This window comes from Taurulus bubalis, assembly GCF_910589615.1.
Source record: "Taurulus bubalis genome assembly, chromosome: 5".
NCBI lineage: Eukaryota > Metazoa > Chordata > Actinopteri > Perciformes > Cottidae > Taurulus > Taurulus bubalis.
In genome coordinates this window covers 12025411-12046611 of record NC_136593.1, presented here as the reverse complement: position 1 = coordinate 12046611, position 21201 = coordinate 12025411, and the positions used below count along the sequence as shown (strand labels likewise).

The 21201-nt window shown below is 41.0% G+C and overlaps 2 protein-coding genes across 3 annotated transcripts; one reads left to right on the top strand and one right to left on the bottom strand.

Moving 5' to 3' along the window:
• Positions 1 to 14219: 14219 nt before the first annotated feature.
• Positions 14220 to 15421, top strand: ppcs (phosphopantothenoylcysteine synthetase; the record flags this gene model as incomplete). Its single annotated transcript, XM_079218388.1, has 3 exons — positions 14220 to 14754; positions 14836 to 14939; positions 15069 to 15421. 3 exons carry the CDS (start codon positions 14220 to 14222, stop codon positions 15393 to 15395), a joined length of 966 nt encoding a protein of 321 aa, XP_079074514.1. The 3' UTR covers positions 15396 to 15421.
• Position 15422: 1 nt separating this feature from the next.
• Positions 15423 to 21041, bottom strand: utp3 (UTP3 small subunit processome component). 2 transcript variants are annotated; one of them, XM_079218387.1, is made up of 16 exons: positions 20897 to 21041; positions 20538 to 20625; positions 19185 to 19241; positions 19031 to 19087; positions 18839 to 18941; positions 18684 to 18752; positions 18456 to 18577; positions 17914 to 18066; positions 17706 to 17777; positions 17306 to 17346; positions 17124 to 17220; positions 16755 to 16892; positions 16542 to 16678; positions 16396 to 16462; positions 16031 to 16138; positions 15424 to 15889 (listed from the first exon to the last, which is right to left on the bottom strand). In XM_079218387.1, the coding sequence occupies exons 1-16, from the start codon at positions 20911 to 20913 to the stop codon at positions 15800 to 15802; spliced, it is 1416 nt and encodes a 471-aa protein (XP_079074513.1). In that variant the 5' UTR covers positions 20914 to 21041; the 3' UTR covers positions 15424 to 15799. The 2 variants fall into 2 exon arrangements, with proteins under 2 accessions (XP_079074512.1, XP_079074513.1); XM_079218386.1 differs by having other exon boundaries at positions 15423 to 16138.
• Positions 21042 to 21201: the final 160 nt, after the last annotated feature.

Sequence of the window (21201 nt, the reverse complement as noted above, 5' to 3'; positions counted from 1 at the left end):
ATTGCAGAACTGTTGCCAATGCTGCCCAATACGGGCAGCATTGGCTTTAGCTATAGGTGTACGCAATGCCCCGTGTTGGTGACAGAGATAATTCTAGTCAAGATGTGCAAAAGTAGCCGCCGCCCTTTGCAAATGTATCATATCAAGTTGTATTAAGTAATATTATATTATTAGTTTTGTTTGTGAGATATAATGGGATACTTAATGTCACATTGTGTATTCATTGTGCAGCACTGTGTGTGACCTCTACTTGAAATGCATTTAAAATTGAGGCTTTAAAATTCACCAATGCAGCTCCTTCCAGCTTTAAAATTGATTTAGCTACCCTGTGGTTGAAAAGCATATGTGTGATTCTGTAGGGAATAATGTGTGGTGCTGTAGCAAATTTTTGGGTGTGACGAGATTTTGTGCTGGAGCCAATAACAGAAAAAAACTAAACTGGCACCAGTATCACCAGTGATCTGTAGCCTGGCTTCTGGTTTCAGTTCTGGAACAATTTTTCTAGCAAACCACACAAGGGCATGCTTTTGTAACCGACAAAATACATATAGTATATAGGCAACTGTGTGGGTATTCTATTGGACTGAGAAATGTCACGCTTGTAGAAAAGGTATCAGTAAAATTTAACTGAATCCAAAATGGCATTTTGATTTCCCTTTTTGTTTTATCAGAGTGGTGGTCAAAGTGGTTCACCACTGGGACTTAAAAAGTAACAAAAACATAGAAAAAATTAATTGGAGAACAGACGAGAATTATAAAAAACTGGGTTCCAAAAAAGGCAGTCATTTCGGATAACTAAATAGGGATTATCGAACATAAATGGAAGCAGCAATCAGCATTAACCAAAGACTTGATAATTTGTTCCTCTCCAATTATTGTCAAAACATCATTTTTGAATTTCCTTGACTCAAACAAAAAGCAGAAATCTGAGCGCTGCAAGCTGCCTGCTGAACTTGAGTGTGGCCGGGCTGTACAGTGCACATTAAGTCATTAAAGTCCCCGTGCTCAGTCTCTCCCTACCCCCCACTGTATACGCCAGTAACCCCCCCCCCCCCCCCCCCCCCCCCCCACACACCCACATACTAAGCCTTTCAGACCAAACGCTGCTCTGCCTTCTGCATCTTAATAAAAGGAGGGAAACTAGAGGGAAGTGAAGGCATGGCATTCTTTTAGAGGAAGCCAAATAAATGACTGAACACACACCCTGGGGCGGGCATGCCGGGGGGTTTCCAGGAGGTCGGAGCAAGCGGGGCCAATCGTGTCAAGACGAAGGCGGCAGACTAAAACAAAACTGACATATCAAAGCAGCCAAGCCTTGTAGAAGGGAAAAGAGCAGCCAAGACACCGCATTCAGCTGCACAGCTTGTTTCTGCTTCAATGAGAGACAACACGACCAAAAAACGGCAATTAGCGATTAAAGTGGAAATTCCATCTGCTGCAAGGCTGCATCTTTTTCCAATCAAAAACCAGCTCAAACCATCAAACCACCCGAGTGATCCTCTGGCCTTTGATCCCATCCTTGCTTTCTTTTCAGAGGTAGGCAAACTATAAACCATGCATTTTAAAAGATTGCTTGTGTACCCCAAACATTTGAATCTCCTGCCCTAATCCTTATAATATTTAAGAGCAACTGTTCTTTACCTTCTCAGTACAGCCAAACCACGATCATTACTAAAACAAACAGACTAGGCCTTGAGGCGACATTACATGATTCATGTAGATAAATGCTTTGTCTACATGTAGAGACCATAGTCTCTGAAAACCTGGATACACTGGGAATGTGCAACGCACAGATATTGCATGAGTATGAGAGCACTTAAATGAGTTATACTTTTAAATTAGCTTGATGAGAGCCAGTGTGGCCTTAAACTCAGTTTGCTTCTAATGAGATACCAACTGTTTACTACATATCTTCTTTCCTTGTGATAATGAAGGGATTCCTCTGAGGTTGCCGCCATGCTGACACAGCCTTTAGGTGCTTAAATCCAAAAATGGGTGCATTAAGTGCATTTTAATTGACTTATATTTACCCACTGTGTTGTCTTGCAAATACAAAAAGATATTCCGGCAATCCTAGAAGACTAAAAAAAAAGTAGGTCACTCAGTCTCCTGTGAGTCATAGATTTTGGCAGGGGACCAAGCAGAGCAGGTATGGGAGAGACTGAGCTAGAACTGAGGCGGGCCTAATGGTATACTGATATCATTTCATTAGTATTATAAAAGATAATCAAGTTTATTTACAACTCTTACTCGTACATTTTGTGGTGCAATGTAATATCAGGCAAAATTGGATGCCGGAGTTTAGGGAATTAAAACCAGAAAACTGGAGTGTTACACACTTAACGGCATCATAAATTTATACACAAAAATGTATATTGTAGTCAGGCCTCCTGAGGAAAGTTTAAGCCAAGTAGCTGCATGCAAACTCCTCCACAGTCTTTATATCCCACCATATCAATTTCCTTCAGTGTAGCAGATTTCTCAGATTGCAGGTGTAGTCTCGTTCTCTCTCCAGAGCCGAGGCTCCGGGCTTTTCTCCCAGGGCCACAGCACCTTGGCAGTGTGGCTGACTTGTGGGGTCAGCTGGGCATGAGATTTCCAAACAGTTACTTTTTGAAGTCGGTGACTCCGCCTGGTCAAAGCCGTCAGTCACACAGCCACCTAGGGCCAACCGCATTTTGAGCCGGCACTAATGTGCCCTGTGACCAACACACCGATACATCCTTAATTACATTGGGCAACTGGCACAAACCACGTCGCCTCAGCTATTGAGCCCCTCCTCCAGCTAACCTCTCCGCCCTCTCATTCATCCACCCGAGGGAGAGGCATGCAGGCCAGAGGAAGTATGACTCATCTGAGTAACAAGATGCATTCTTCTGAATTCTCTACAGACCTGTTGTTTGCTAAGTGAAGAGCACAGGAGGTCTAGAGAGAGATGAAGAAAAAGAAGTGAGGACACAAATGAAACTCTAATCAAGAGAATTACTTTCTGTGAGAGGAAGAAAGAGGGATGGGGTGGGAATGATGGGGCAAGAGCGAGTCATCATTTGTGTGGGTTTCCTGGTCCACACAGATCAACATTTCCTCCAACTCCACCGAGAGAATCCTTGGCTTCTCTTAAGGGTTTTCTGAATCACAGATGGAGACTCCAAGTACTACATTTAAGGCTAATCCATCAGGTTTCATAGAGAAAGAAGGTGACAAATGACAACAGAGAAAATGTTTTGTTTTGCTGAGCATGCAGAGGATAATGATGCATAAAAAAACGCATGAAGAAAAAGTGTTAAATCATCGGTTCAAACGGATACACCACAGCTCCTTAACCAACACTACATCTGCAATACTTGGCAATCACACCCTACAGATCATGAGCCTCACACACCACATCACATCGCACACAGTCTCTAACTTCTACACAAAGCTATTTCTGGACCGGCCCACATTAACGTTGTCTGAAATCACACACACAGAAAAAAAAAAAAAATGGAAAAGCTACACGCAGCCTTCCAGTCTAATCAACAGTCTGTTGAGATGTGCCCCGTTTTGTGATTTCATTATAAATGATGCATCTCTCACCAGTTTACTGTCGTGATGTGGGAATAAACAAAGTCCTTAATACGCCATCATTTAACCTACTAAGCAGATTTAGGACTGTGCTCTTAATTAAACCTGACCCGATCTGACTTCCCTCTCCGAGTCTCCAGATTGACATTCAAACATGTGAGGAATTATTCACTCGTATTACATTGCTGCATAGTGAACACACACAATACACAGCAATAAGCCAATAAGCCAATAAACCTATGGAGGCCAACATAATTACAATTCGCATTGCACGGCTCCTTTACAAATACTAATACTTCTGCAGTACACAAGCAAGTCTCCATTACAGAATAGATTATCCCACCAGACACCACTGACCATCTTCTGCAGGTAAATTAAAAGGAGAACTTGATTCCCTTTTGGCTCCAGGTTCCTTACACTCCTTGGCTATGCATTTGCAGTTGACAAGACTACACGCCTATCGCTTTGAATCAAGAGGCAGTATATCTATAAAAAATAAATAAAAAAAGTGTACAAAATCTGCAGTGTTTATCTATGTTGATATGCATGCACAAACCACCTCCCCACAGAACAGAGACATTATCACATTATCAATCAGGTTCTTTTCTCAGTCTGGTTTACTCTACACTTGTCATTGCCGTGGTTTCCCCTGTAAATAGTCATGAAAGGCATGCAGTCTACAGAAAAGAGCTGATGGTAACATTTGGGAATATAAAGTTATTAAATTGTCATTTCTCTATGGGAGCAGTTTCCCCAATTTGTACGATCAGTCATAAATAACAGCTCAGTGGCTGCTGGTCCGCAGACAGCGCCGCATTGTTCAGACAATTGTTGGAGCCACCATTTTTTGTTTTAAAATATCTTAGTTAGAAACTGACAGAAAGCCCCATGTATATATTCTATATGAAAACTGTCTCTAGGTATTCTGTGGTTTGACCTGGAAGTGAATGTTCTGTCTGACACAGAGGCCACAGTAATGATTAAAACAGATACCAAATACTATGAAGAAAGCCCTGTTCTTATTACTTAAGCTGTGTCAGCTTAGCGAGCTTCTCTTCCTGCACACAGCTTGAAAGTCTCCAAAGAGTGTGAATCATATAAGCATATCAATTGCTTCTACAGAGTAAAGCACAAAAAAGCTTTAAAAAAATGCACTGATACTGAGGGCCTATCAAAACTCAAGGACAAAGCATACAATATGATAATTATCAAATCCTTCAAACCATAGAAAAGTCAAACCAGTCTTATTCATTTCGACTCGGTTATTCATTCCAAGTAAGTAAAACATAAAATGACACAGCAGTGCGTTTACTCTGAAATCTTTTGTTTTACATGTCATTAAGCACCACATTAATGGAAGGGATTTGTAAGCCCCGATTTCGTTTGCACATTTAGTGCACTAAAACCACCTAACACATATTCTAATTTTTATATAAACACTTCTGTTCATGTACCTCATCCAGTTCCTAAACTTGAACTTAATGCAGAGATAAGATCAAGCCAAACATTCATAATAGACTTGCCACCAAATGTATTAATCTTTTTTTTTGCCACTACAAGGCTGGAATGAGTCACAGAAACCACCATGCACTATAAGAACCACCTATCCCCCACCAACCCCCACTCTCCTCTCCTACACTTTCTAAACTTACCCAGCAAGCTCTGGTGTGGGTACTTACAGTAGATCCCCAGTAGAAAGAAAGGCCCTTATTAGCTAGACTGGGGAGATAAAGGACTAAACACATTCAGATAAAACATGTATTTGAGCAAATATGCCGATAATATTAGGCACCAGTTGAATTAAACATCATATACTTCCCTCACTGATTCATGTCCACATCCAACTCCAACCCAGGATGTGAATTGCAGCATATAGGCTATGACTAGTTCACTCACAGATTCAAGTCAATAGACTGAGAGGGGGGGCAGGATGAGGAGAACTAGGCAGTGTATTGCTGGATGAATAAAAAATGAAAGTGTAGCGCTTCAATAAATTCGCTCTCTCCATCCGGTGAGGAGGGTGGTGAAGGGGTGGGGGTGACGGTGGAGTAGAGGTTTGTTTGAAAACTGAACCAGTGCTGTATTCCCACATCCACCCGTATCCAGCGAGGGACTCTTTAAAAATTCATTAATTTACAGCAAAAATAGATTAAAGCACCCAGCTGAGCAAAACTCAAAATTTGGCTCCTGAATAACATTAATGATAAAACATCTTCCACCAGCCCGGGGGGTTGGGGGGGGTTGCCTGAAGTAAGAGTACTGGCTTCTTTCACCTTACAGCACCTTGAGAATAATTTATTTTCAATCATTACTAAAATAATGCATTTCTAATTGTCATTTTTAATTACGCTTTTCTTCAGTTGAAAAAAAAGAGCCGAGTAAAAACCTGCATAAACTAATTAAAATCCATCCAAGGATCTGCCATTCCCATGATGCCATGCCAATGTCATTCTATTCACCATTTGATATCTCAGCTGCAGAGACTCAATGACAGCAGCTCGAGGCCCCCAAAAAACGCCTAGAACTGCAGTTACAGTAATTGCTCTGGCCAGCACTAAATGAGGTTCACTTAAGTGCAATTATCCCCCTCTGATCTATCACATAAAGAGACTTATTTAACATGGAGAAGTGGGCTCACACAATGTGACTGCAAACAAGATTCAAATTGGAATCAGGGAGGCATTTCCAGCAGATGAATGGCTTCATAGCTCATCTGCATTCTAGTGATGCACGGCGTTGCTAATGAAGACCGAGCCAGTCCCTTCTCACCAGCACCTCTTCCATGAAAGCAGAGCTTCACACGCTGGATATATAAGCAGAGTACGGGGAGAAATTTCTAACAAAACCGCCCAGTCCATTTGGCATGAGCCGCATTAGAGGACAACCCTACACGCAGAGTCAACAACTGTTTAAAAAGAGACAGGAAATCCTGGTGTTTTTGCCCAAAAGTGAAAATACACTAAAGGAAAAGATGATGGGCGATGAAGTGAAAAGAACGAAACTCCAACCAAAAATAACTTCACATTTCAGAGCAGAGAGGAATTCAGACAAGCCCACTTTGGGTTGAGACCAAAAGTAAGTAATCATAAAAAAAATACTAAACAGAGGCCTTTGAACAACAACATCACCATCACACCATGCCAAAATAAAATATCAGACGTCCTCATGAATAAATTGCCATCTGCCAATCGCATAACACAATAGGTTTTCAGCCAGCGGGGTAAGATGTGGCGGTCTAATAGGGGTTGCTACAGAGAGTACCTGTTGGGTGAAGTCCAACAACACAGGGTGGTGGGGAGGGGGGCTGTGATGGGCATTCATGTTGCCACAGGCTCAACTACCACTACGAGTCTGATAACTGCATCTCACGGATGGCCATTTGAATAATCACTTCAACAAGGGGAGAAATTAAAAAGCCTCTCAGTGAGATGGGGCTGGGCACAGGGCCACATACTGAATTCCAAATGAGGAGCATGTATTTAAAAAGTAGAAACCTGTTGTAAAGTCTACCGTACTGGTTAGCTGACCACACTTGACATCTATCAAAATTAGCTCCATATTATGTCACAATTCGATTTAATCTACTAAAGTATACACTATAATTTTACAGATGAAGATAAAGTAATTATTCTTCAGAGAGGATAGACAAATGTTTTAATGGCACCGAACACACACACACACACACACACACACACACACACACACACACACACACACACACACACACACACACACACACACACTCTGGAACTTTGGAGAAGTAGATGTCGTGTTTTTAAACCATTAGGCAACAGACTTTTCAAACACCACTGCAGGCTAAAACCACCATTAAAGGGAAGCTGAAACACATCATCCCATTCACAGTTTTAAATGGTTACTGTGAGAATAAACAGATGTGTAATCTTCGCTATACTTTCTTCACAACTGTTCAATCCATTCATCAACACCTTGAGGTTGTTTAAAAAAAAGGGGGGGGGGGAAATCATAAAAAGTTACTAACTCTGCTCAATTTTATTTGATGTGAAATAGGAAATAACAACTACTAAAAAGGCTTATAAATCAGCAAAAACATGCATTAACAGGAGTATTTCACACCACAGCTCCAGTCATGAACAAAACTGAATAACTACACTTATAAATTAACAGAATTGTATGGACGTCATATGGCTCTGAAGGGACAAAATCTGCAATGTGTGTGCCGATTTCATATGTCTGCATGCAATCTTTAAAAAGCATGCATTGGCTGCACTCTCGGTCTATTATTTAACAGCCAGCTAGCAAACAACAGCAAACTGCAACATCCGCTGTCTTTGCCAATTATTCCACTGCTGCGCTTCACATAGTTGTTTTAATTGACATAAGTTATTGCTTATAAAAACAACTTGTTATTAAAAAATAAAAAGCTGAATTTCATGAATGGCAGAGGATTCAATTATTTCCCATGGCTGAGTTAGATGTCTGTCAGTCTTAGACCGAGCCTAAGGACACTGCGATAAAATGTCAATTAACATAAACTGCACATGGAGCCTTTCAGAGAGCAACAGAACGTACAGCAGTGGGACAATTCACAGGATGTGACCAAGTGACTGACAACTATTCTTTCTCATTTCTTTCTCTGGCTCTGCTTACCTGATGGAGTGACATCAGAACTCAAACCATGTGTAATACCGAGGCTGCATGCACAGATAGCCTAGATCCAGACTGCTCGCTGTAGGCCTGCTATTTAAAGGATGGGTGATGAAGAAGCAAACCAGGTCTGACCTTTGATTGCGGGTGCTGACTAACCCTTTGAGCATTCAGTTAGTCGAGGCAGAAGGTCTGGCAGGGTTAAGATATTCGGGGGGAATTCATAATGTTTTGTTTTAGTCATAAATTCAACCTTTTCATGCTGGCTGTATGACAAAATAAACTTGTGAGCATGGGAGCAGCTATTCATTTGCACCCCAACTCAGTCGTTAAAATAACAAGGTGACATCATTGATAAAACTTGCACAAGTTGACAGCGGGGGAAATTAAGAGTTCAGTCATCCATCCGCTAATAAAGGCCGTCAGGATAAAGCAAGGTCACCGTTTTGTATACAGCTGCACGCAAATGCCACAGCTGTTTAGTTTAAAGTCGTAGCATTAACTAATCAGTGTCTGCCTTGTGCGATCACACACCGACTGGTAAAACATCAAAGCAAAAGAGAAGCATGCCCTGAGAAATATCTTGCACAGAGAGTCCAAATATTTAACTGCAACACCGCCTGTGCCATCTCAGGGCAATCCACAAGGGTATAGCAGCCCCACCAGAGGTAAAAGATACAGTCCCGAGATCAAATCCAGTCGCATACAAATTCACCCGAAACGTGCTTTGCACTTGTTGATGGTCCAGCCACATGACAAACCTGCGCCTTCTCGTAAAGATCGACTAGTTTTAAATACGTGGATCGTTATTTTTCCAAGAAGAGTTTACCAGCCGCCTGAGAACCAGACGATTGACAGACGAGAAAACACACTGCAACAGCTGTGAGTCAAATACCATCAGAGCATGCAGGAAAGCCAAACGACACTGGGCTCTCACACACACACACACACACACACACACACACACACACACACACACACACACACACACACACACACACACACACACACACACATTTAATGCAGGACACACAACGTCTCACATACCAAACAGCTAGCTAACGATAGCTGCTGAAGGGCTGCGATAGGTCATTATAACCACCTAAAAACACACACACGCGTGCGTGCGCACACTTACACACTTACACACACACTCCTGGCCCAGGAGAGAGCGCCGACAACGCGCAGCTAAAGTTAGCTGGCTACCAAAACTGGCTAGCTAGCTGTCAAAGTTGCCCTGTCAGTTGTCACCGGTTGCTCGGCGGTGCTAGCGGGCTAACGCGAGAGCTGTCAACTTGGGAGAGTTACAGCAACACGGCCGGGGTGTACTAACACTGACCACAGGGAAACACCGACTGGCTCCCTCAGAGAAAAAAGGTGTCCCCCCGCACACCCCGCCACAGCGGGCGGAAAAGCGGTGTGCCAAGGCCTGTTCGCCGGGCTCGATCCCCAGAACTTCAGTGCAGCTCACTTCCCCGTTAAAGTCGTCCATTTCGTGGGCCTTAGTTCAACTTCCATGCCCGCGTAGCTCACTTACTCTGGGTGAAAGCTGCTGTGACGGCGGCGCTCTTAAATCCTGACGGTAGTTTCAGAGTAACTGCCCACTCCCCTTCCTTCCACCTCCTCTTCTTTAGCTCGCTGGGGCTCCCCAGGAGTGTCCCTGTGCTCTTGAGGTTATCGTCCTGTGCAAAGAAGCGCCGTAGCCGTAGCTTCGCCGGTGTGCCCGCGGTGCCGTGGCGTCCCTCTTCAGCTTCTCTCCGCCTTCTCCAGTTCGCCTTTCTCTCGGCGGCCGAGCCAACATCCGGGACTCTCCCCCGTTTGGGTTAGGTGCCCGGAACTACTTTCACATACGACGACGCACATGAAGGGTTTTTTTTTCTCTCTCTCTCTCTCTCTCTCTCTCTCTCTCTCTCTCTCTCTACCTCTCTCTCTCCCTCTCTACCTCGCTCTCTCTCCCTCTCTCCCTCTCTCTCTCTCCCTCTCTCTCTGTCTCTCTGTCTCTCGCTCTCTCACTCACTCACCACCCTGCCGCCACAGAAACTAGCGCGCGGTCAAACGCACAAACCCGCAGTGGAAACGGCAGCGGGTGCACCCAAACCCGAGCTTGCCTATCAATCGATTAATTAATCAACAAATCAGCTTTATTTCGAGAGCGTTATCAGTGAATAGAACCCAAAGTGCCTTATGGCGGTAGATATAGCCTATTAAATGTAGAAGTGAAAACGCGCAACTAATGAGACAGGATCACAGAATGAAATCAGAAAAAGTAGAAGATTGTCCACGTGGGCACCGCCGTTTTATAAAAAAAATCTCTTTGACTGGTGTGTATCTTTTTTATTTGGTAATATTGCATAATAGGCCTAATACTATTACATGATGGTAATCTTTTAATACACACTTGTGGGTTCCCACTTTATAAAAAGCCTAATTTAAGTCAGTTATACATGTTAATACGTTGTTAATACATTGATTTGGGTCCAGATTTGCTGCCGGTTTTACCAGAAGTGAAAGTCGTCCATTATGGGTCTTTCTGAATTAAAGAGCCAAAAAAATGATAATCTGCAGGAGGATAAACACCTATCGCGGATTATTTGACAAGATGTTATTATAAATGGATGATAACTGATCTAGCATCAGTTAATGATAGGCTATCAATAAAACATTATAAAGATTCATCTTAAAGTGGTGCTGATACAGAAGCTGATAAAAACTCATCAAAGATTCTATACAGGATTAAAATATACATAGTTTAGGAGTTGCCTGTATGATAAAATGCAAATAATTGGTAGAAAACTTTGGACAAGGACAATGTAGGCCTTAATAGCCCAGCGGTGTAGCTAATATTGGTCCCCCTAAAAAATTGCAATCTGCCTCCAATTTAATTTTGCATTCTATATAAAACCACTTCTAATTGTATTTGTTACTGCTTTTGATTCCACTAGAGACAAAATAGGCTACAAACAAGATTACTGAACCATTCATTTGCAGACTGCTGAAAAAAAATCTTTCTCTAAACATAATCATTTGCTCTTTCAATTTCAGTGCAGTATGTCCCCGAGTTCCTTACTGTTTTGAATGCTGTTCATTTTCTAGTGGTGAAGTACTGAATTCATTCATTCATTTTCTTGGCCCAAAAATAATACTATTTAAAAGTGAGAGGTTTTTTGTATTGCCCTTTACAATCCCACCATGTCAAACTCTCCATTGTACAGTGTAAACTGCACTTGAGTTTAAATTTCCAGGAAAAAAAAACAAGGACATGACCTCAATGTCCTCAATGGGAACTGCAGCCCTGGTCTTCAGCAGTCCAATGAGCTCACGTTGACCTTGTCTCAAATTACTTTCCATACTTTATAGCTAAAAGTTTTTATGTGGTATATTTGAGTTATAGCATTATGTTTTATACTAATTGTGTAATGTATTCTTATGACAAAGTGTTGAAATATTTTACTTTTGAGGCCTTAAAATATGACTTTATGGTTTTACTAACTGGGTCCTTTAAAGTCTCACGGCTACATCTTCCAGTTGCAGACAATTAAAAAAATGGGAAACATTCGGCCTGAAAAAAAGTCCCATATAAAACCTATACACGGATCCTTGTTGACAGTTGATTATAAACTAAATATTTGATCTATATTTTGCTATTGGCCTGTTTGATTTTAAATGATCTTCCTTTCTGATAGCAGCTAGTTTGTATTGTATTGCCTTTGGTCGTTTTCAGATTGTATGCATCTTTTCCAATTTCAAATATCCTGTCTGCTCTTGAACTGACACACGGGTTTTTTTCAAAACCAACTTTTAAATTGTCTATTCAACTGGTGGTGTCTAAGTAAAATGGCCATTTCGTTTTTATAAACGTAATCTGCGGAAACTAATCAGCTTAATCAATACAATCAAACTTCGTTATAAGGACAGCAGCCATGGTGAAACGTCTGTTCGGCAGGGCAACAGCGCCTCTTGTCGGTTGATCAGTGGGACTGCTGTTAATAGATCCTTTGCCTTATAAATGATTATTAATTATTTTCAAACAAAACTTCTTTGCCTTTCTGTTCAAGTTGCGGCTTTAGATTGAAACACATACTTATAGTGTGTGTACATAACATGTTTTCATAACGCTGCTTCTCTGAGACACTACATGTAAAACCGTACATTCGGTCGGAAAGATATTATTTACAATAAACCTCCGCAGTGGTTTTCACACCAGTCTTTAATTCCCATCCAAATCCCCCCTCCAACATTCAGCAAAGCAACATTTCCCCTGCTCATTTAGTCCATCATGACGGTCTCTGCAGGGGGAAATGTTGCATTTTCGTAGGTCACATAGATAGATAACTTGATCGAGTCAAAAGAAAAATATATGATGAATTAAAACATAACAAATAGGCCAAGAGCAAGATCTAAGAAGTGTATTATGTGTTTAATAACCTAGTGAAGATCCAATGTGACGACTAACAAGCTCGTCTAGCCTTTATGAATTTTGTAACATAATCTCAATGAGTTTAAAACACACACACAAAGAATAAACTATAGTTTATTCAGCGAGTCCTTGGTATTTCACTGTAAAGTGTGTACCTGCAATTTTAGATATAAATCTCGAAACATGGGAGATTCAAATAAATAAATAACATTTCCTCCTTTCATAAAGAGTAAATTGCAAAACTCACCAGAAAATCGATGTAGCCTATAATCAACTGTGCATCGTACACTAGCATTGTTGAGGAAGTGAGAACTTTTAAAACTATTCACAAAAATAAGCGTCGAAGGAGACTAAGAGTTATTATAAGAGAAGTTGAGCCCATAATACTCCAGGACAACGTCAAACACGATGTGTTTATGTCACTTGATGAGTCAGTGAGGACAGTCCAGTTATCTATAAATATAAAGAGGAATTTCCCTTCTGCGTGTCTGTGTGCGCCACTGGTGATGCTAATGTTCACAGTCAGACATATTATATGAAAGTGAAAAACCATAATTGACGCATATTTGACCTGACTCATAAATACCATGGGTGGTGGTGGCGGCAGTACCGTCTACGGCCACCGGGGGCGCTGACGGGTTTCTTTTGTATTTATAAAGACCAAAGAATTCAGCTCAGTGGTTCCAGGAAGTACAGAAGTTGTTGTGAAGAAGTCGTCCGAGAAACAACCTCGGAATATAAAGTAGGACATTTCGCAGTTTTATCTTGAATTATTGTGATGATACAAGCGTTGTTTTACTGCATTCCGGGTGTTATCACGGTGGCAAATGATTGTCTAACGGCAATAACGTTAACGTAACGTGGTGTGTTATTGCAAGTCGTGTTAACGACCTTAACCTGTAATTAGAAAATGTTACATGTTAGATATATCCATTATAGCGTTTAATTGTGCCGCAATTGTATTACCACTAGTCAGAATGGTAAATAAAGATATCGGCAATAACTGGAATATATTTTTTGTTTATTTTTAAAGATATCTGTAACTTTGATTGCTATATCTTTAAATCCTTTAGATGTAGCTATATCGCTAACTGTAAGTTAAATATTCGTCCATCACTACTCTGCTACACTGACTGTTCCAATACCATACTAACATACTTTTTTTTAGTAGGCTAGAAACACACCACAGCTGCTGTTACAAAGTACATCCTGTTGCATGTAGTATGCATTCAATTGCAACATACTGTGTGCTCAAATACCCATACATCCATACTCTTTAGTATCTCAAAAAGAAAGATGTAGTATGCCCGAATACATAGTATATCAAATGCAGTATGTACAAGATACCACAATGTCCTACTGCATCAGTTTGATTCCTACAGTATGCAAGCCAGCATGCCTTTCTGGCTAATCTGACCGACAATCCTCTGCACAGCAAATATGAGAGAGGGTCAAGGTGCAATGTTAAGTAGTCTGTCCCAGTTGAATGCATACCAATTTCAACAGTACGTACTTTGTCTGGGCAGCAGCAGTATGTGCTAAAAGTAAAAAGTATGCAATTTGTAAAGCTGTGTGAATTTTTTTCTCATGTTGCCCTCTCTCTCAATAGGTGATGGCTAAACCCAGAATATCTTCCATTGACGGGAAGTTAGCTGAAGAATTTGCCGTTCCCTCCCATGTCGAGGAGGTCAAAGAGAAGATGGCTGCGTTCGCCAGGGATCATGCAGCAGCAGGTCGCAGGGTGGTTCTCATCACATCTGGGGGCACCAAAGTGCCCCTGGAGTCCCGCACTGTTCGTTTCCTCGATAACTTCAGCAGCGGCAGACGAGGAGCCTCCTCAGCAGAGTATTTCATAGATTCAGGCTACGCTGTCATCTTCCTACACAGGCATCGCTCCCTTTACCCCTACACACGAATATTCTCAAACGTAAACATGCTGGAGGCCCTGAAGTTCAGTGGCGGTGAAGGAGCATCCAATAACTCTGGTGAGGTGGTGGTTAACCAGCAGGTGCTTCCCAACATTGCCAAAGCGCTGAAGCGATACCAGGAAATGAAAGAAGGCAAACTCCTTCTGCCCATCGAGTTCAGCACTCTGTCCGAGTATCTGCATCTACTCAAAGCAGCAGCACAGGCACTCAGCACAATAGGTACAGATTAACAACTACTTACAGGTTGGGTTTGTGGCTCTTATCTGGCATATTGTTCATAACTCCGTATTCTGCACTCAGGATCCAAAGCCATGTTTTACTTGGCTGCAGCTGTGTCCGATTTCTATATCCCAGCATCTGAGATGCCTGAACACAAAATCCAGTCTTCCAATGGACCACTACAAGTGAGTGAGAAAATACAAGTTCTAGCAAATATACATGCAAAATTATTTATTTAAGCCTCAAAGAGCTGCTAGCTGTAGACTCTTAACCTTGTAATTAATGAGAATATACGTTTTTCTTCTCTCTTTTAGCTCAGCATGAACATGGTCCCTAAAATACTGTCCCCGCTGGTGAAAGACTGGGCACCTCAAGCTTTTGTCATATCATTTAAGCTGGAGACAGATTCGACCATCCTGCTGCAAAAGGCTCGACGGGCTCTGGACACCTACAGGCACCAGGCAGTAGTGGCCAACGTGCTGGACTCGAGACGGGGTTATGTGGTGGTGGTGACCCCCGAAACTCAGGCTGAGCTGATCATCACAGATGAGGATGTGAAGAATGAAGTGGAGATCGAGGAGAGGATAGTGAGCAACCTGACATCAGCACACAACAAGTTCATAACTCAACAAGGAAGTTGACTGATCATCAACACTGCATGTTTGAGTTAAGCTGTACGCTCTCCGTGCTCTTACCCGATCTGGAGTTTGGCTTCCTCCTAATTGCCTGTTATGCTGTTTTACTGTAAGGTTGCATAACTTCAGTAATAATTAGAACTATTAACAAAATGATGATAGCTTCACTTGTACTTTTAATGTGCTCTAAAAACAGACCGCTACGGTATGATGGCATCTCTGAACAAGTTTGAAAGTGTATTCAATGTTTATTAGCATTGCGCAATGATTGTAGAAAATGAAAACAATTTTGGATGACTTTACAACAGCAATTATTGACAGCTGAATAATTCAGTGACATGCTTTTACTACACACCTATAAGAAAGATTTAAATTTCATTCCTGGGATTCTACTTGAGATTCTTGCATCGCTACTTAAGTTTGACGCTCTTCTTGACACCAGCACGAATACCAGACAGCTCTCCGCTGTATCTTGTCTCCTCCCGACGAACATCTCGCACCTGGTGAAGATGAAAAGAACGTGTTCAACACAGCCACATATACTCTCGATTCAAACTGATGAGCCGACAGTTCTCAGAAGCTTCATGATGCACTTTAGCGGTGTAATAAAAAAAGGTCTCATCAAGGTGCGGAGTACAAACCTGGCCCTTTCTGCGGATTTTGGCTCGTCTGAACTTCTCTCTGTGCTTGACTCTGGGATTACGATCAATTTTCTTCCTCTTGGGTGTTAGCCCCTTGTTCTTGGCCATCTGTGGAATAGGTAGAGGCACATTATTAGAAAAACTATTCAGCAATGACGGTTAAACATGTAAATGCATTAAATGAATACGTGTGAGGGAATAATTCACATGTTGAACTATATTGAGGAATAAAACATTTGTAAGCTTGCTCTGATGTACTTTTAGTTTCCCAGTAGGCACACTCATGACCCAAAAAACAAAATATACATTTTACCTGTACTCTGTTCATTTTGAATATTAAGTTAATCTCGACTGTAACTCTGTACCTGGTAAGTGATTCCTCTCTTAGCATCTGGATCATCCTCCTCCTCATCATCTTCTTTCACCTCCATCCTGCAACACATTGAAAATGTATCAGATTCCCAGTTGATTTTGGCCCAACTGCTATTTTAAAGACTCAGATCCCACTTACTCTTCAGCTTCTGGGACAATGATCTTTCTCTTCAATTTTGACCGCTCCTCCACTTCTCTGTAGAAACGCAGAGCCGCTTCCTCGTCCAGGTCTGAGTCCGAGTCCTCCTCAACCTCAGGCGGAGCATCTCCAGAAACCTGCAAAGCGACGTGAACTCATTACCATTTAATGTGAAACACCAGCAAAGCGAGAAAAAAACAAAACAAATCTCACCTTTTCCATCTTGCTGGCGACTCTGGTCTTCTGGCCCTTTGCTGGTCTGCTGGTGGTCTTTTCTTTGCCCACACCAGCTAGCAGCTTGCGAAACTGAGGTGCAAGCCGAGCATCCACTGAACCGAGCTCATTGATGAGCTGCAGACAGGAATTGAAGAGTCAGTAAGACAGAGGGTTGCAACCAATATGGTTGTGTGTATAGAGGAGATACTTCTTGATCCCCTGAATCCCACCGAAATATATAATTGTATCAAAAAACAGCGACACCAAAGGATGCTGTCCAAAATAATTAAAAGTAATTCGACAGTTTTCTTGACATACAAGGTGAAAATACTTCCAGTGATGCTGTATGTCAATGTGTTGGCTTACATTTCTGTAGGTCAGCAGTCTTTCAATCACTGGATGGTTATGAGCAGGGATTCGTTTCGCCTTCAGCACCAAGTAAAAACTGATGTTTGTGCAGTAACTGTGGGAGGAAAGAATCATGAGCCGTTCAATGAAGGACGATGATGGATTCTGCAACATGTCGTTACAATCACATTATAACTTACTTCAGATACAGTTGCTGTTTTGTCTTGAGGTAGTCGGCACCCTTTGGAAAACAGGAAGAATATTTTTCAGAGTCACATACTGGATTGCCATAGCAACATGACATTATTCATTTTTGTTTTTATATAATATTATTAATATTTTTACTCCCAAACACAAATATACACTACAAACATTCAACACAGCAGTTCACCTTTCTCGTATTAATACAGCTCACAATAGCTATTATAAAAAAGAAAGAACCAATCTAACAGTTGTTGAGATTACAGTCATCTGAAGAACTTAATCACAATGAGCGACTTCATAATTTCATACTTTGTTATTACAAAAACTACAATCATAGCCTTTAAAATTCCATCTGATGACAAATTCACAGCTGGAAATTGAATTACATGCGCTCACCTTTCCTGGTGGAATCTTTCCCTCCTTTACCATCTCCACGAGAGGCTGCAGCTCATCCTTTAGTTCATTGAGCTGCATATGTCAAGTACATACAAAAACAATTTACATCAATTACATGTTGGTCTGTGGCAACTGCATTAAAATCTTTTGGCAAATTCAACCTGAGGTTATTTTGCAGAAGTGTTTTGGTCCCTTGCTTGTGTTTTACCTTTGCTTTGAAGTCCTGAATAAGTTCAAGCAGCTCTGGTGACTCCTTTTTTAAAAGTTTCATTTTCTCTTTCTGAGACATCTGCTTCAGGTCTTTCACAATCCTCTCTTCTTTTTCTACAGTCTTGTTTTCATCTTTCTCCACAGCAAATTCCTTCATTTAGACACATAGAACAATTGCAATCACCAAATTAGAATTACAGCCTCATCAACCAGTCACATTGCAGTTTTTACCCCATGCCTGTTCAAAATATCATCTTATCCTATTAGACGCGTGTGTGAAATTGTCATAATTAGCAAATGAATTATTGGGTTTGGGTGAATAGTGTGTTTTGTCAGGTCACAGTTCATCCTTGAGTCCAGGTGGACGTATGTGCCAAATTTGAAGACATTCGCTAAAGGCGGTCCTGAGATATCACGTTCCTGAAGACGAATCGACAGACACCTCCCACCCAACTATCATGTGCGCGGAGGAATAACACCATTCTATCATCACATGTTGAAACTGCATGTGTACAGGAGAGATTAACCACAACAAAATACCTTAAGAAAGTTTAAATCATAATCCTCCTCGCTCAGATTTGCAGCTAATCGTTTTTGGATAACTTTAGCCTCTTCTTCTTCCTCTTGTTCCTCAGCTGCCAACTCATCTTGAGATCTCCCCTCTGTAAGAACACAATTTAAATTTAGCATAAGCAAAGGTTAGCCACACAAACAACAACGTCATCATGAATTGCTCCAATAATAATGTTGGAGATAAAAGATGCTTACTGGTGCTGACGTAGTCAGAGTCGTAGAACATCTTCTTCTTGGTGCCCCACGCCATTTCATTAGGAAGATCTGAGGAAGACAACAAAGTTACAGTTAAATAAGCCAGAATGACATCAAAACCAATCCTGGACATAAACTGATGTTTTTATGTTTACCGTCTTCTTTTTTGCCCTCAAGATCACTCTCCATGTCTGTCCCCTCCTCCTCGTCATCGTCATCATCATCATCCTCTGAATCGTCCAGGGCCATCACTTCCTCCTGTGAAATTCAGCTGAGCATTTAGAATTTATTCCTGAACTACATTCGTCTTCTGAAGATAAATCCAAAATGAACACACAAGTCATCACCTCATCATCCATTTCCTCCTCGTCGCTCTCCAGTTGAACACCACTGGCGAGAAGTTTCTGTGGGAAAGAGACCGCAGCAAAAAATAAGTTAAGAAAAAATTAAAAACAGAAGCCCCATAAATGTCCCAACGATCTACTATTGAGGTAAACTTACTGCAATCTTGTCATCGTGAAAATCATCAATTTTGTCCTTTGTGTACTGGGACGATTTCTGAAATGAAGAGGAAACGTGTTCATATCCGACTGTTGAGAGAAACTACAACACCAAAATAGTTTGTTGATGGTATTAGATTACATATCACCAGATTGTGGCCACTATAAGAACTTAAAGGTATAAAAAAAGTTTTAAATGATTATTCCCCAGTTTCGCCTACTTAGACATACCAGTCACCTTTAGTTTAGATGTAATACTGTATAACGGAGCCAACATTGTTGATATTACAGTATTGATAGATTGACTGATAGAAAATCAGTGTGTAAAAGAAGCAACCCATCACTGACAGTTATGATAAACAAAGCAGATGCCCTGACGTACAGGTGGGATAACACTGCCATAAAATAAGAAAAACATAATAATCTAAAAGGTAAGTGTGTAGTTGATATACACATCGCTTTTGCTTTTTAGATCAGGTAGCCATGATAATAACACCGTCATAACCTTTGACTGTTTATGTCGCTGTGGGCTCTGACTTTTGGGAAATCACCTCCCTTATAGAAAATAGAGAAATATTTGATTTGCTAATATTGCTCAGCTCTAGATTGAGTTACATTTGTGTGCACTGTATCGAACGATATTATAAGGGGACTTATCATAAAAACTCTTTATTTTAGTGCCCGTGCACATACGAATCTGGATTGCCTACCAACCCACAAACTGTGAACTAAGACAACCCAGTCAGTTTTTGTGGGCTGCATTGATCAGACATGTTATTCAACAAGTCATTCAGATGAGTCTCCGCTTCCTTTGTCACATGCAGGCTCATTATGACATACCCCAGCTGAGTATTGTGTAGCTTGGCTTGAGAACTATGCTTGCAAAGGTGCACCATATTTATCCCACAAGCCAGTGACAGCCAACTTGTCATTTACAGGAATTTTGTTTTCAGATAGACAATGTTAGAAAAACAATGTTAATAAATTTTTTTTACTTAGAAACCCCAAACTACAAATATGAACGGAAAAATAGGCTTGATATGACCCTTTTGATATATTATTGTGAAGTTGTTATGGTACCAATTAATATAATCAACATCTGTTACACAGCATAATACAAACTTATTTTTTCTCTGAGTATGTTGAACCTCGAGTATTAGATGTTCAACAACATACTGTGTACGATATTGTAGTAATACAATAGCACCATTGACTCTTTAAAACATGTTTATGTCATGCAACTCTGTCTAACTGGAATCATATTGTACATATAATTTAAACACACGTGTGCTTGCTGTAATGGACCTTTCCATCAGCCTTATACACTTCAGGATCTTCTTTTGGCTCCTCTTACCTTGTCAGGGACAGGCATGTTCTTGTAGGCTTCAGGGTCATTTTCATCAAATTGCTCGGTCTTTTTTAGCCTGGGTGTCTTTATAACCCTGAGCAATAAAATACAAAAGAAAGGGGTCAACTTGAAGCTCTGCTCTGAAACATGCAGATGCTGTTTAAATAACTAGAATATGATGAAAAGAATTAGGACTTATCAGACTTCAACAACCGTAAACTAAAAAGGTACTTGAACACAATGTCCTGTTAATGTCCACAATAAACCAGAGTAAACCGTGTAAAGCGACTACGTTTAACGTTAGCATAGCCATTACTTTAAACATACAAACAACTCCGGTTTGAGGTAACTTCAGCCAAACGCACCTTTTTGTTCGACCCATGATGGAAATTAATCAAACGCGTTTGCTTCGCGTTTACGAAGAATGATTAAAAAACTACACCGGTGAACGTCAATGTTGATATCTAGCGATAATGGCAAATGAAAATTGTAATATCAAGTTGAGTTGGATCTCCACATCTCCACTCTAGTGTTGGTGACCATGTGCTTCCGTGATTTCGTCTTCTTCTGCATTTTAGCAGTCTACACAGTGACGTGAAAGAAGCGTACTGCCCCCTACTGGACTGGAGTATTGCATTGACTTTATTTGGATTGATTTAGGCTGCTAACA

Coding starts and splice junctions, on each gene's coding strand:
- utp3 (XM_079218386.1), bottom strand. Junction 19,242..20,537: donor ACATGCCTGTCCCTGACAAG/GTAAGAGGAGCC, acceptor TCTTCATTTCAG/AAATCGTCCCAGTACACAAA. Junction 18,067..18,455: donor ATGATTTAAACTTTCTTAAG/GTATTTTGTTGT, acceptor GTCTAAATGAAG/GAATTTGCTGTGGAGAAAGA.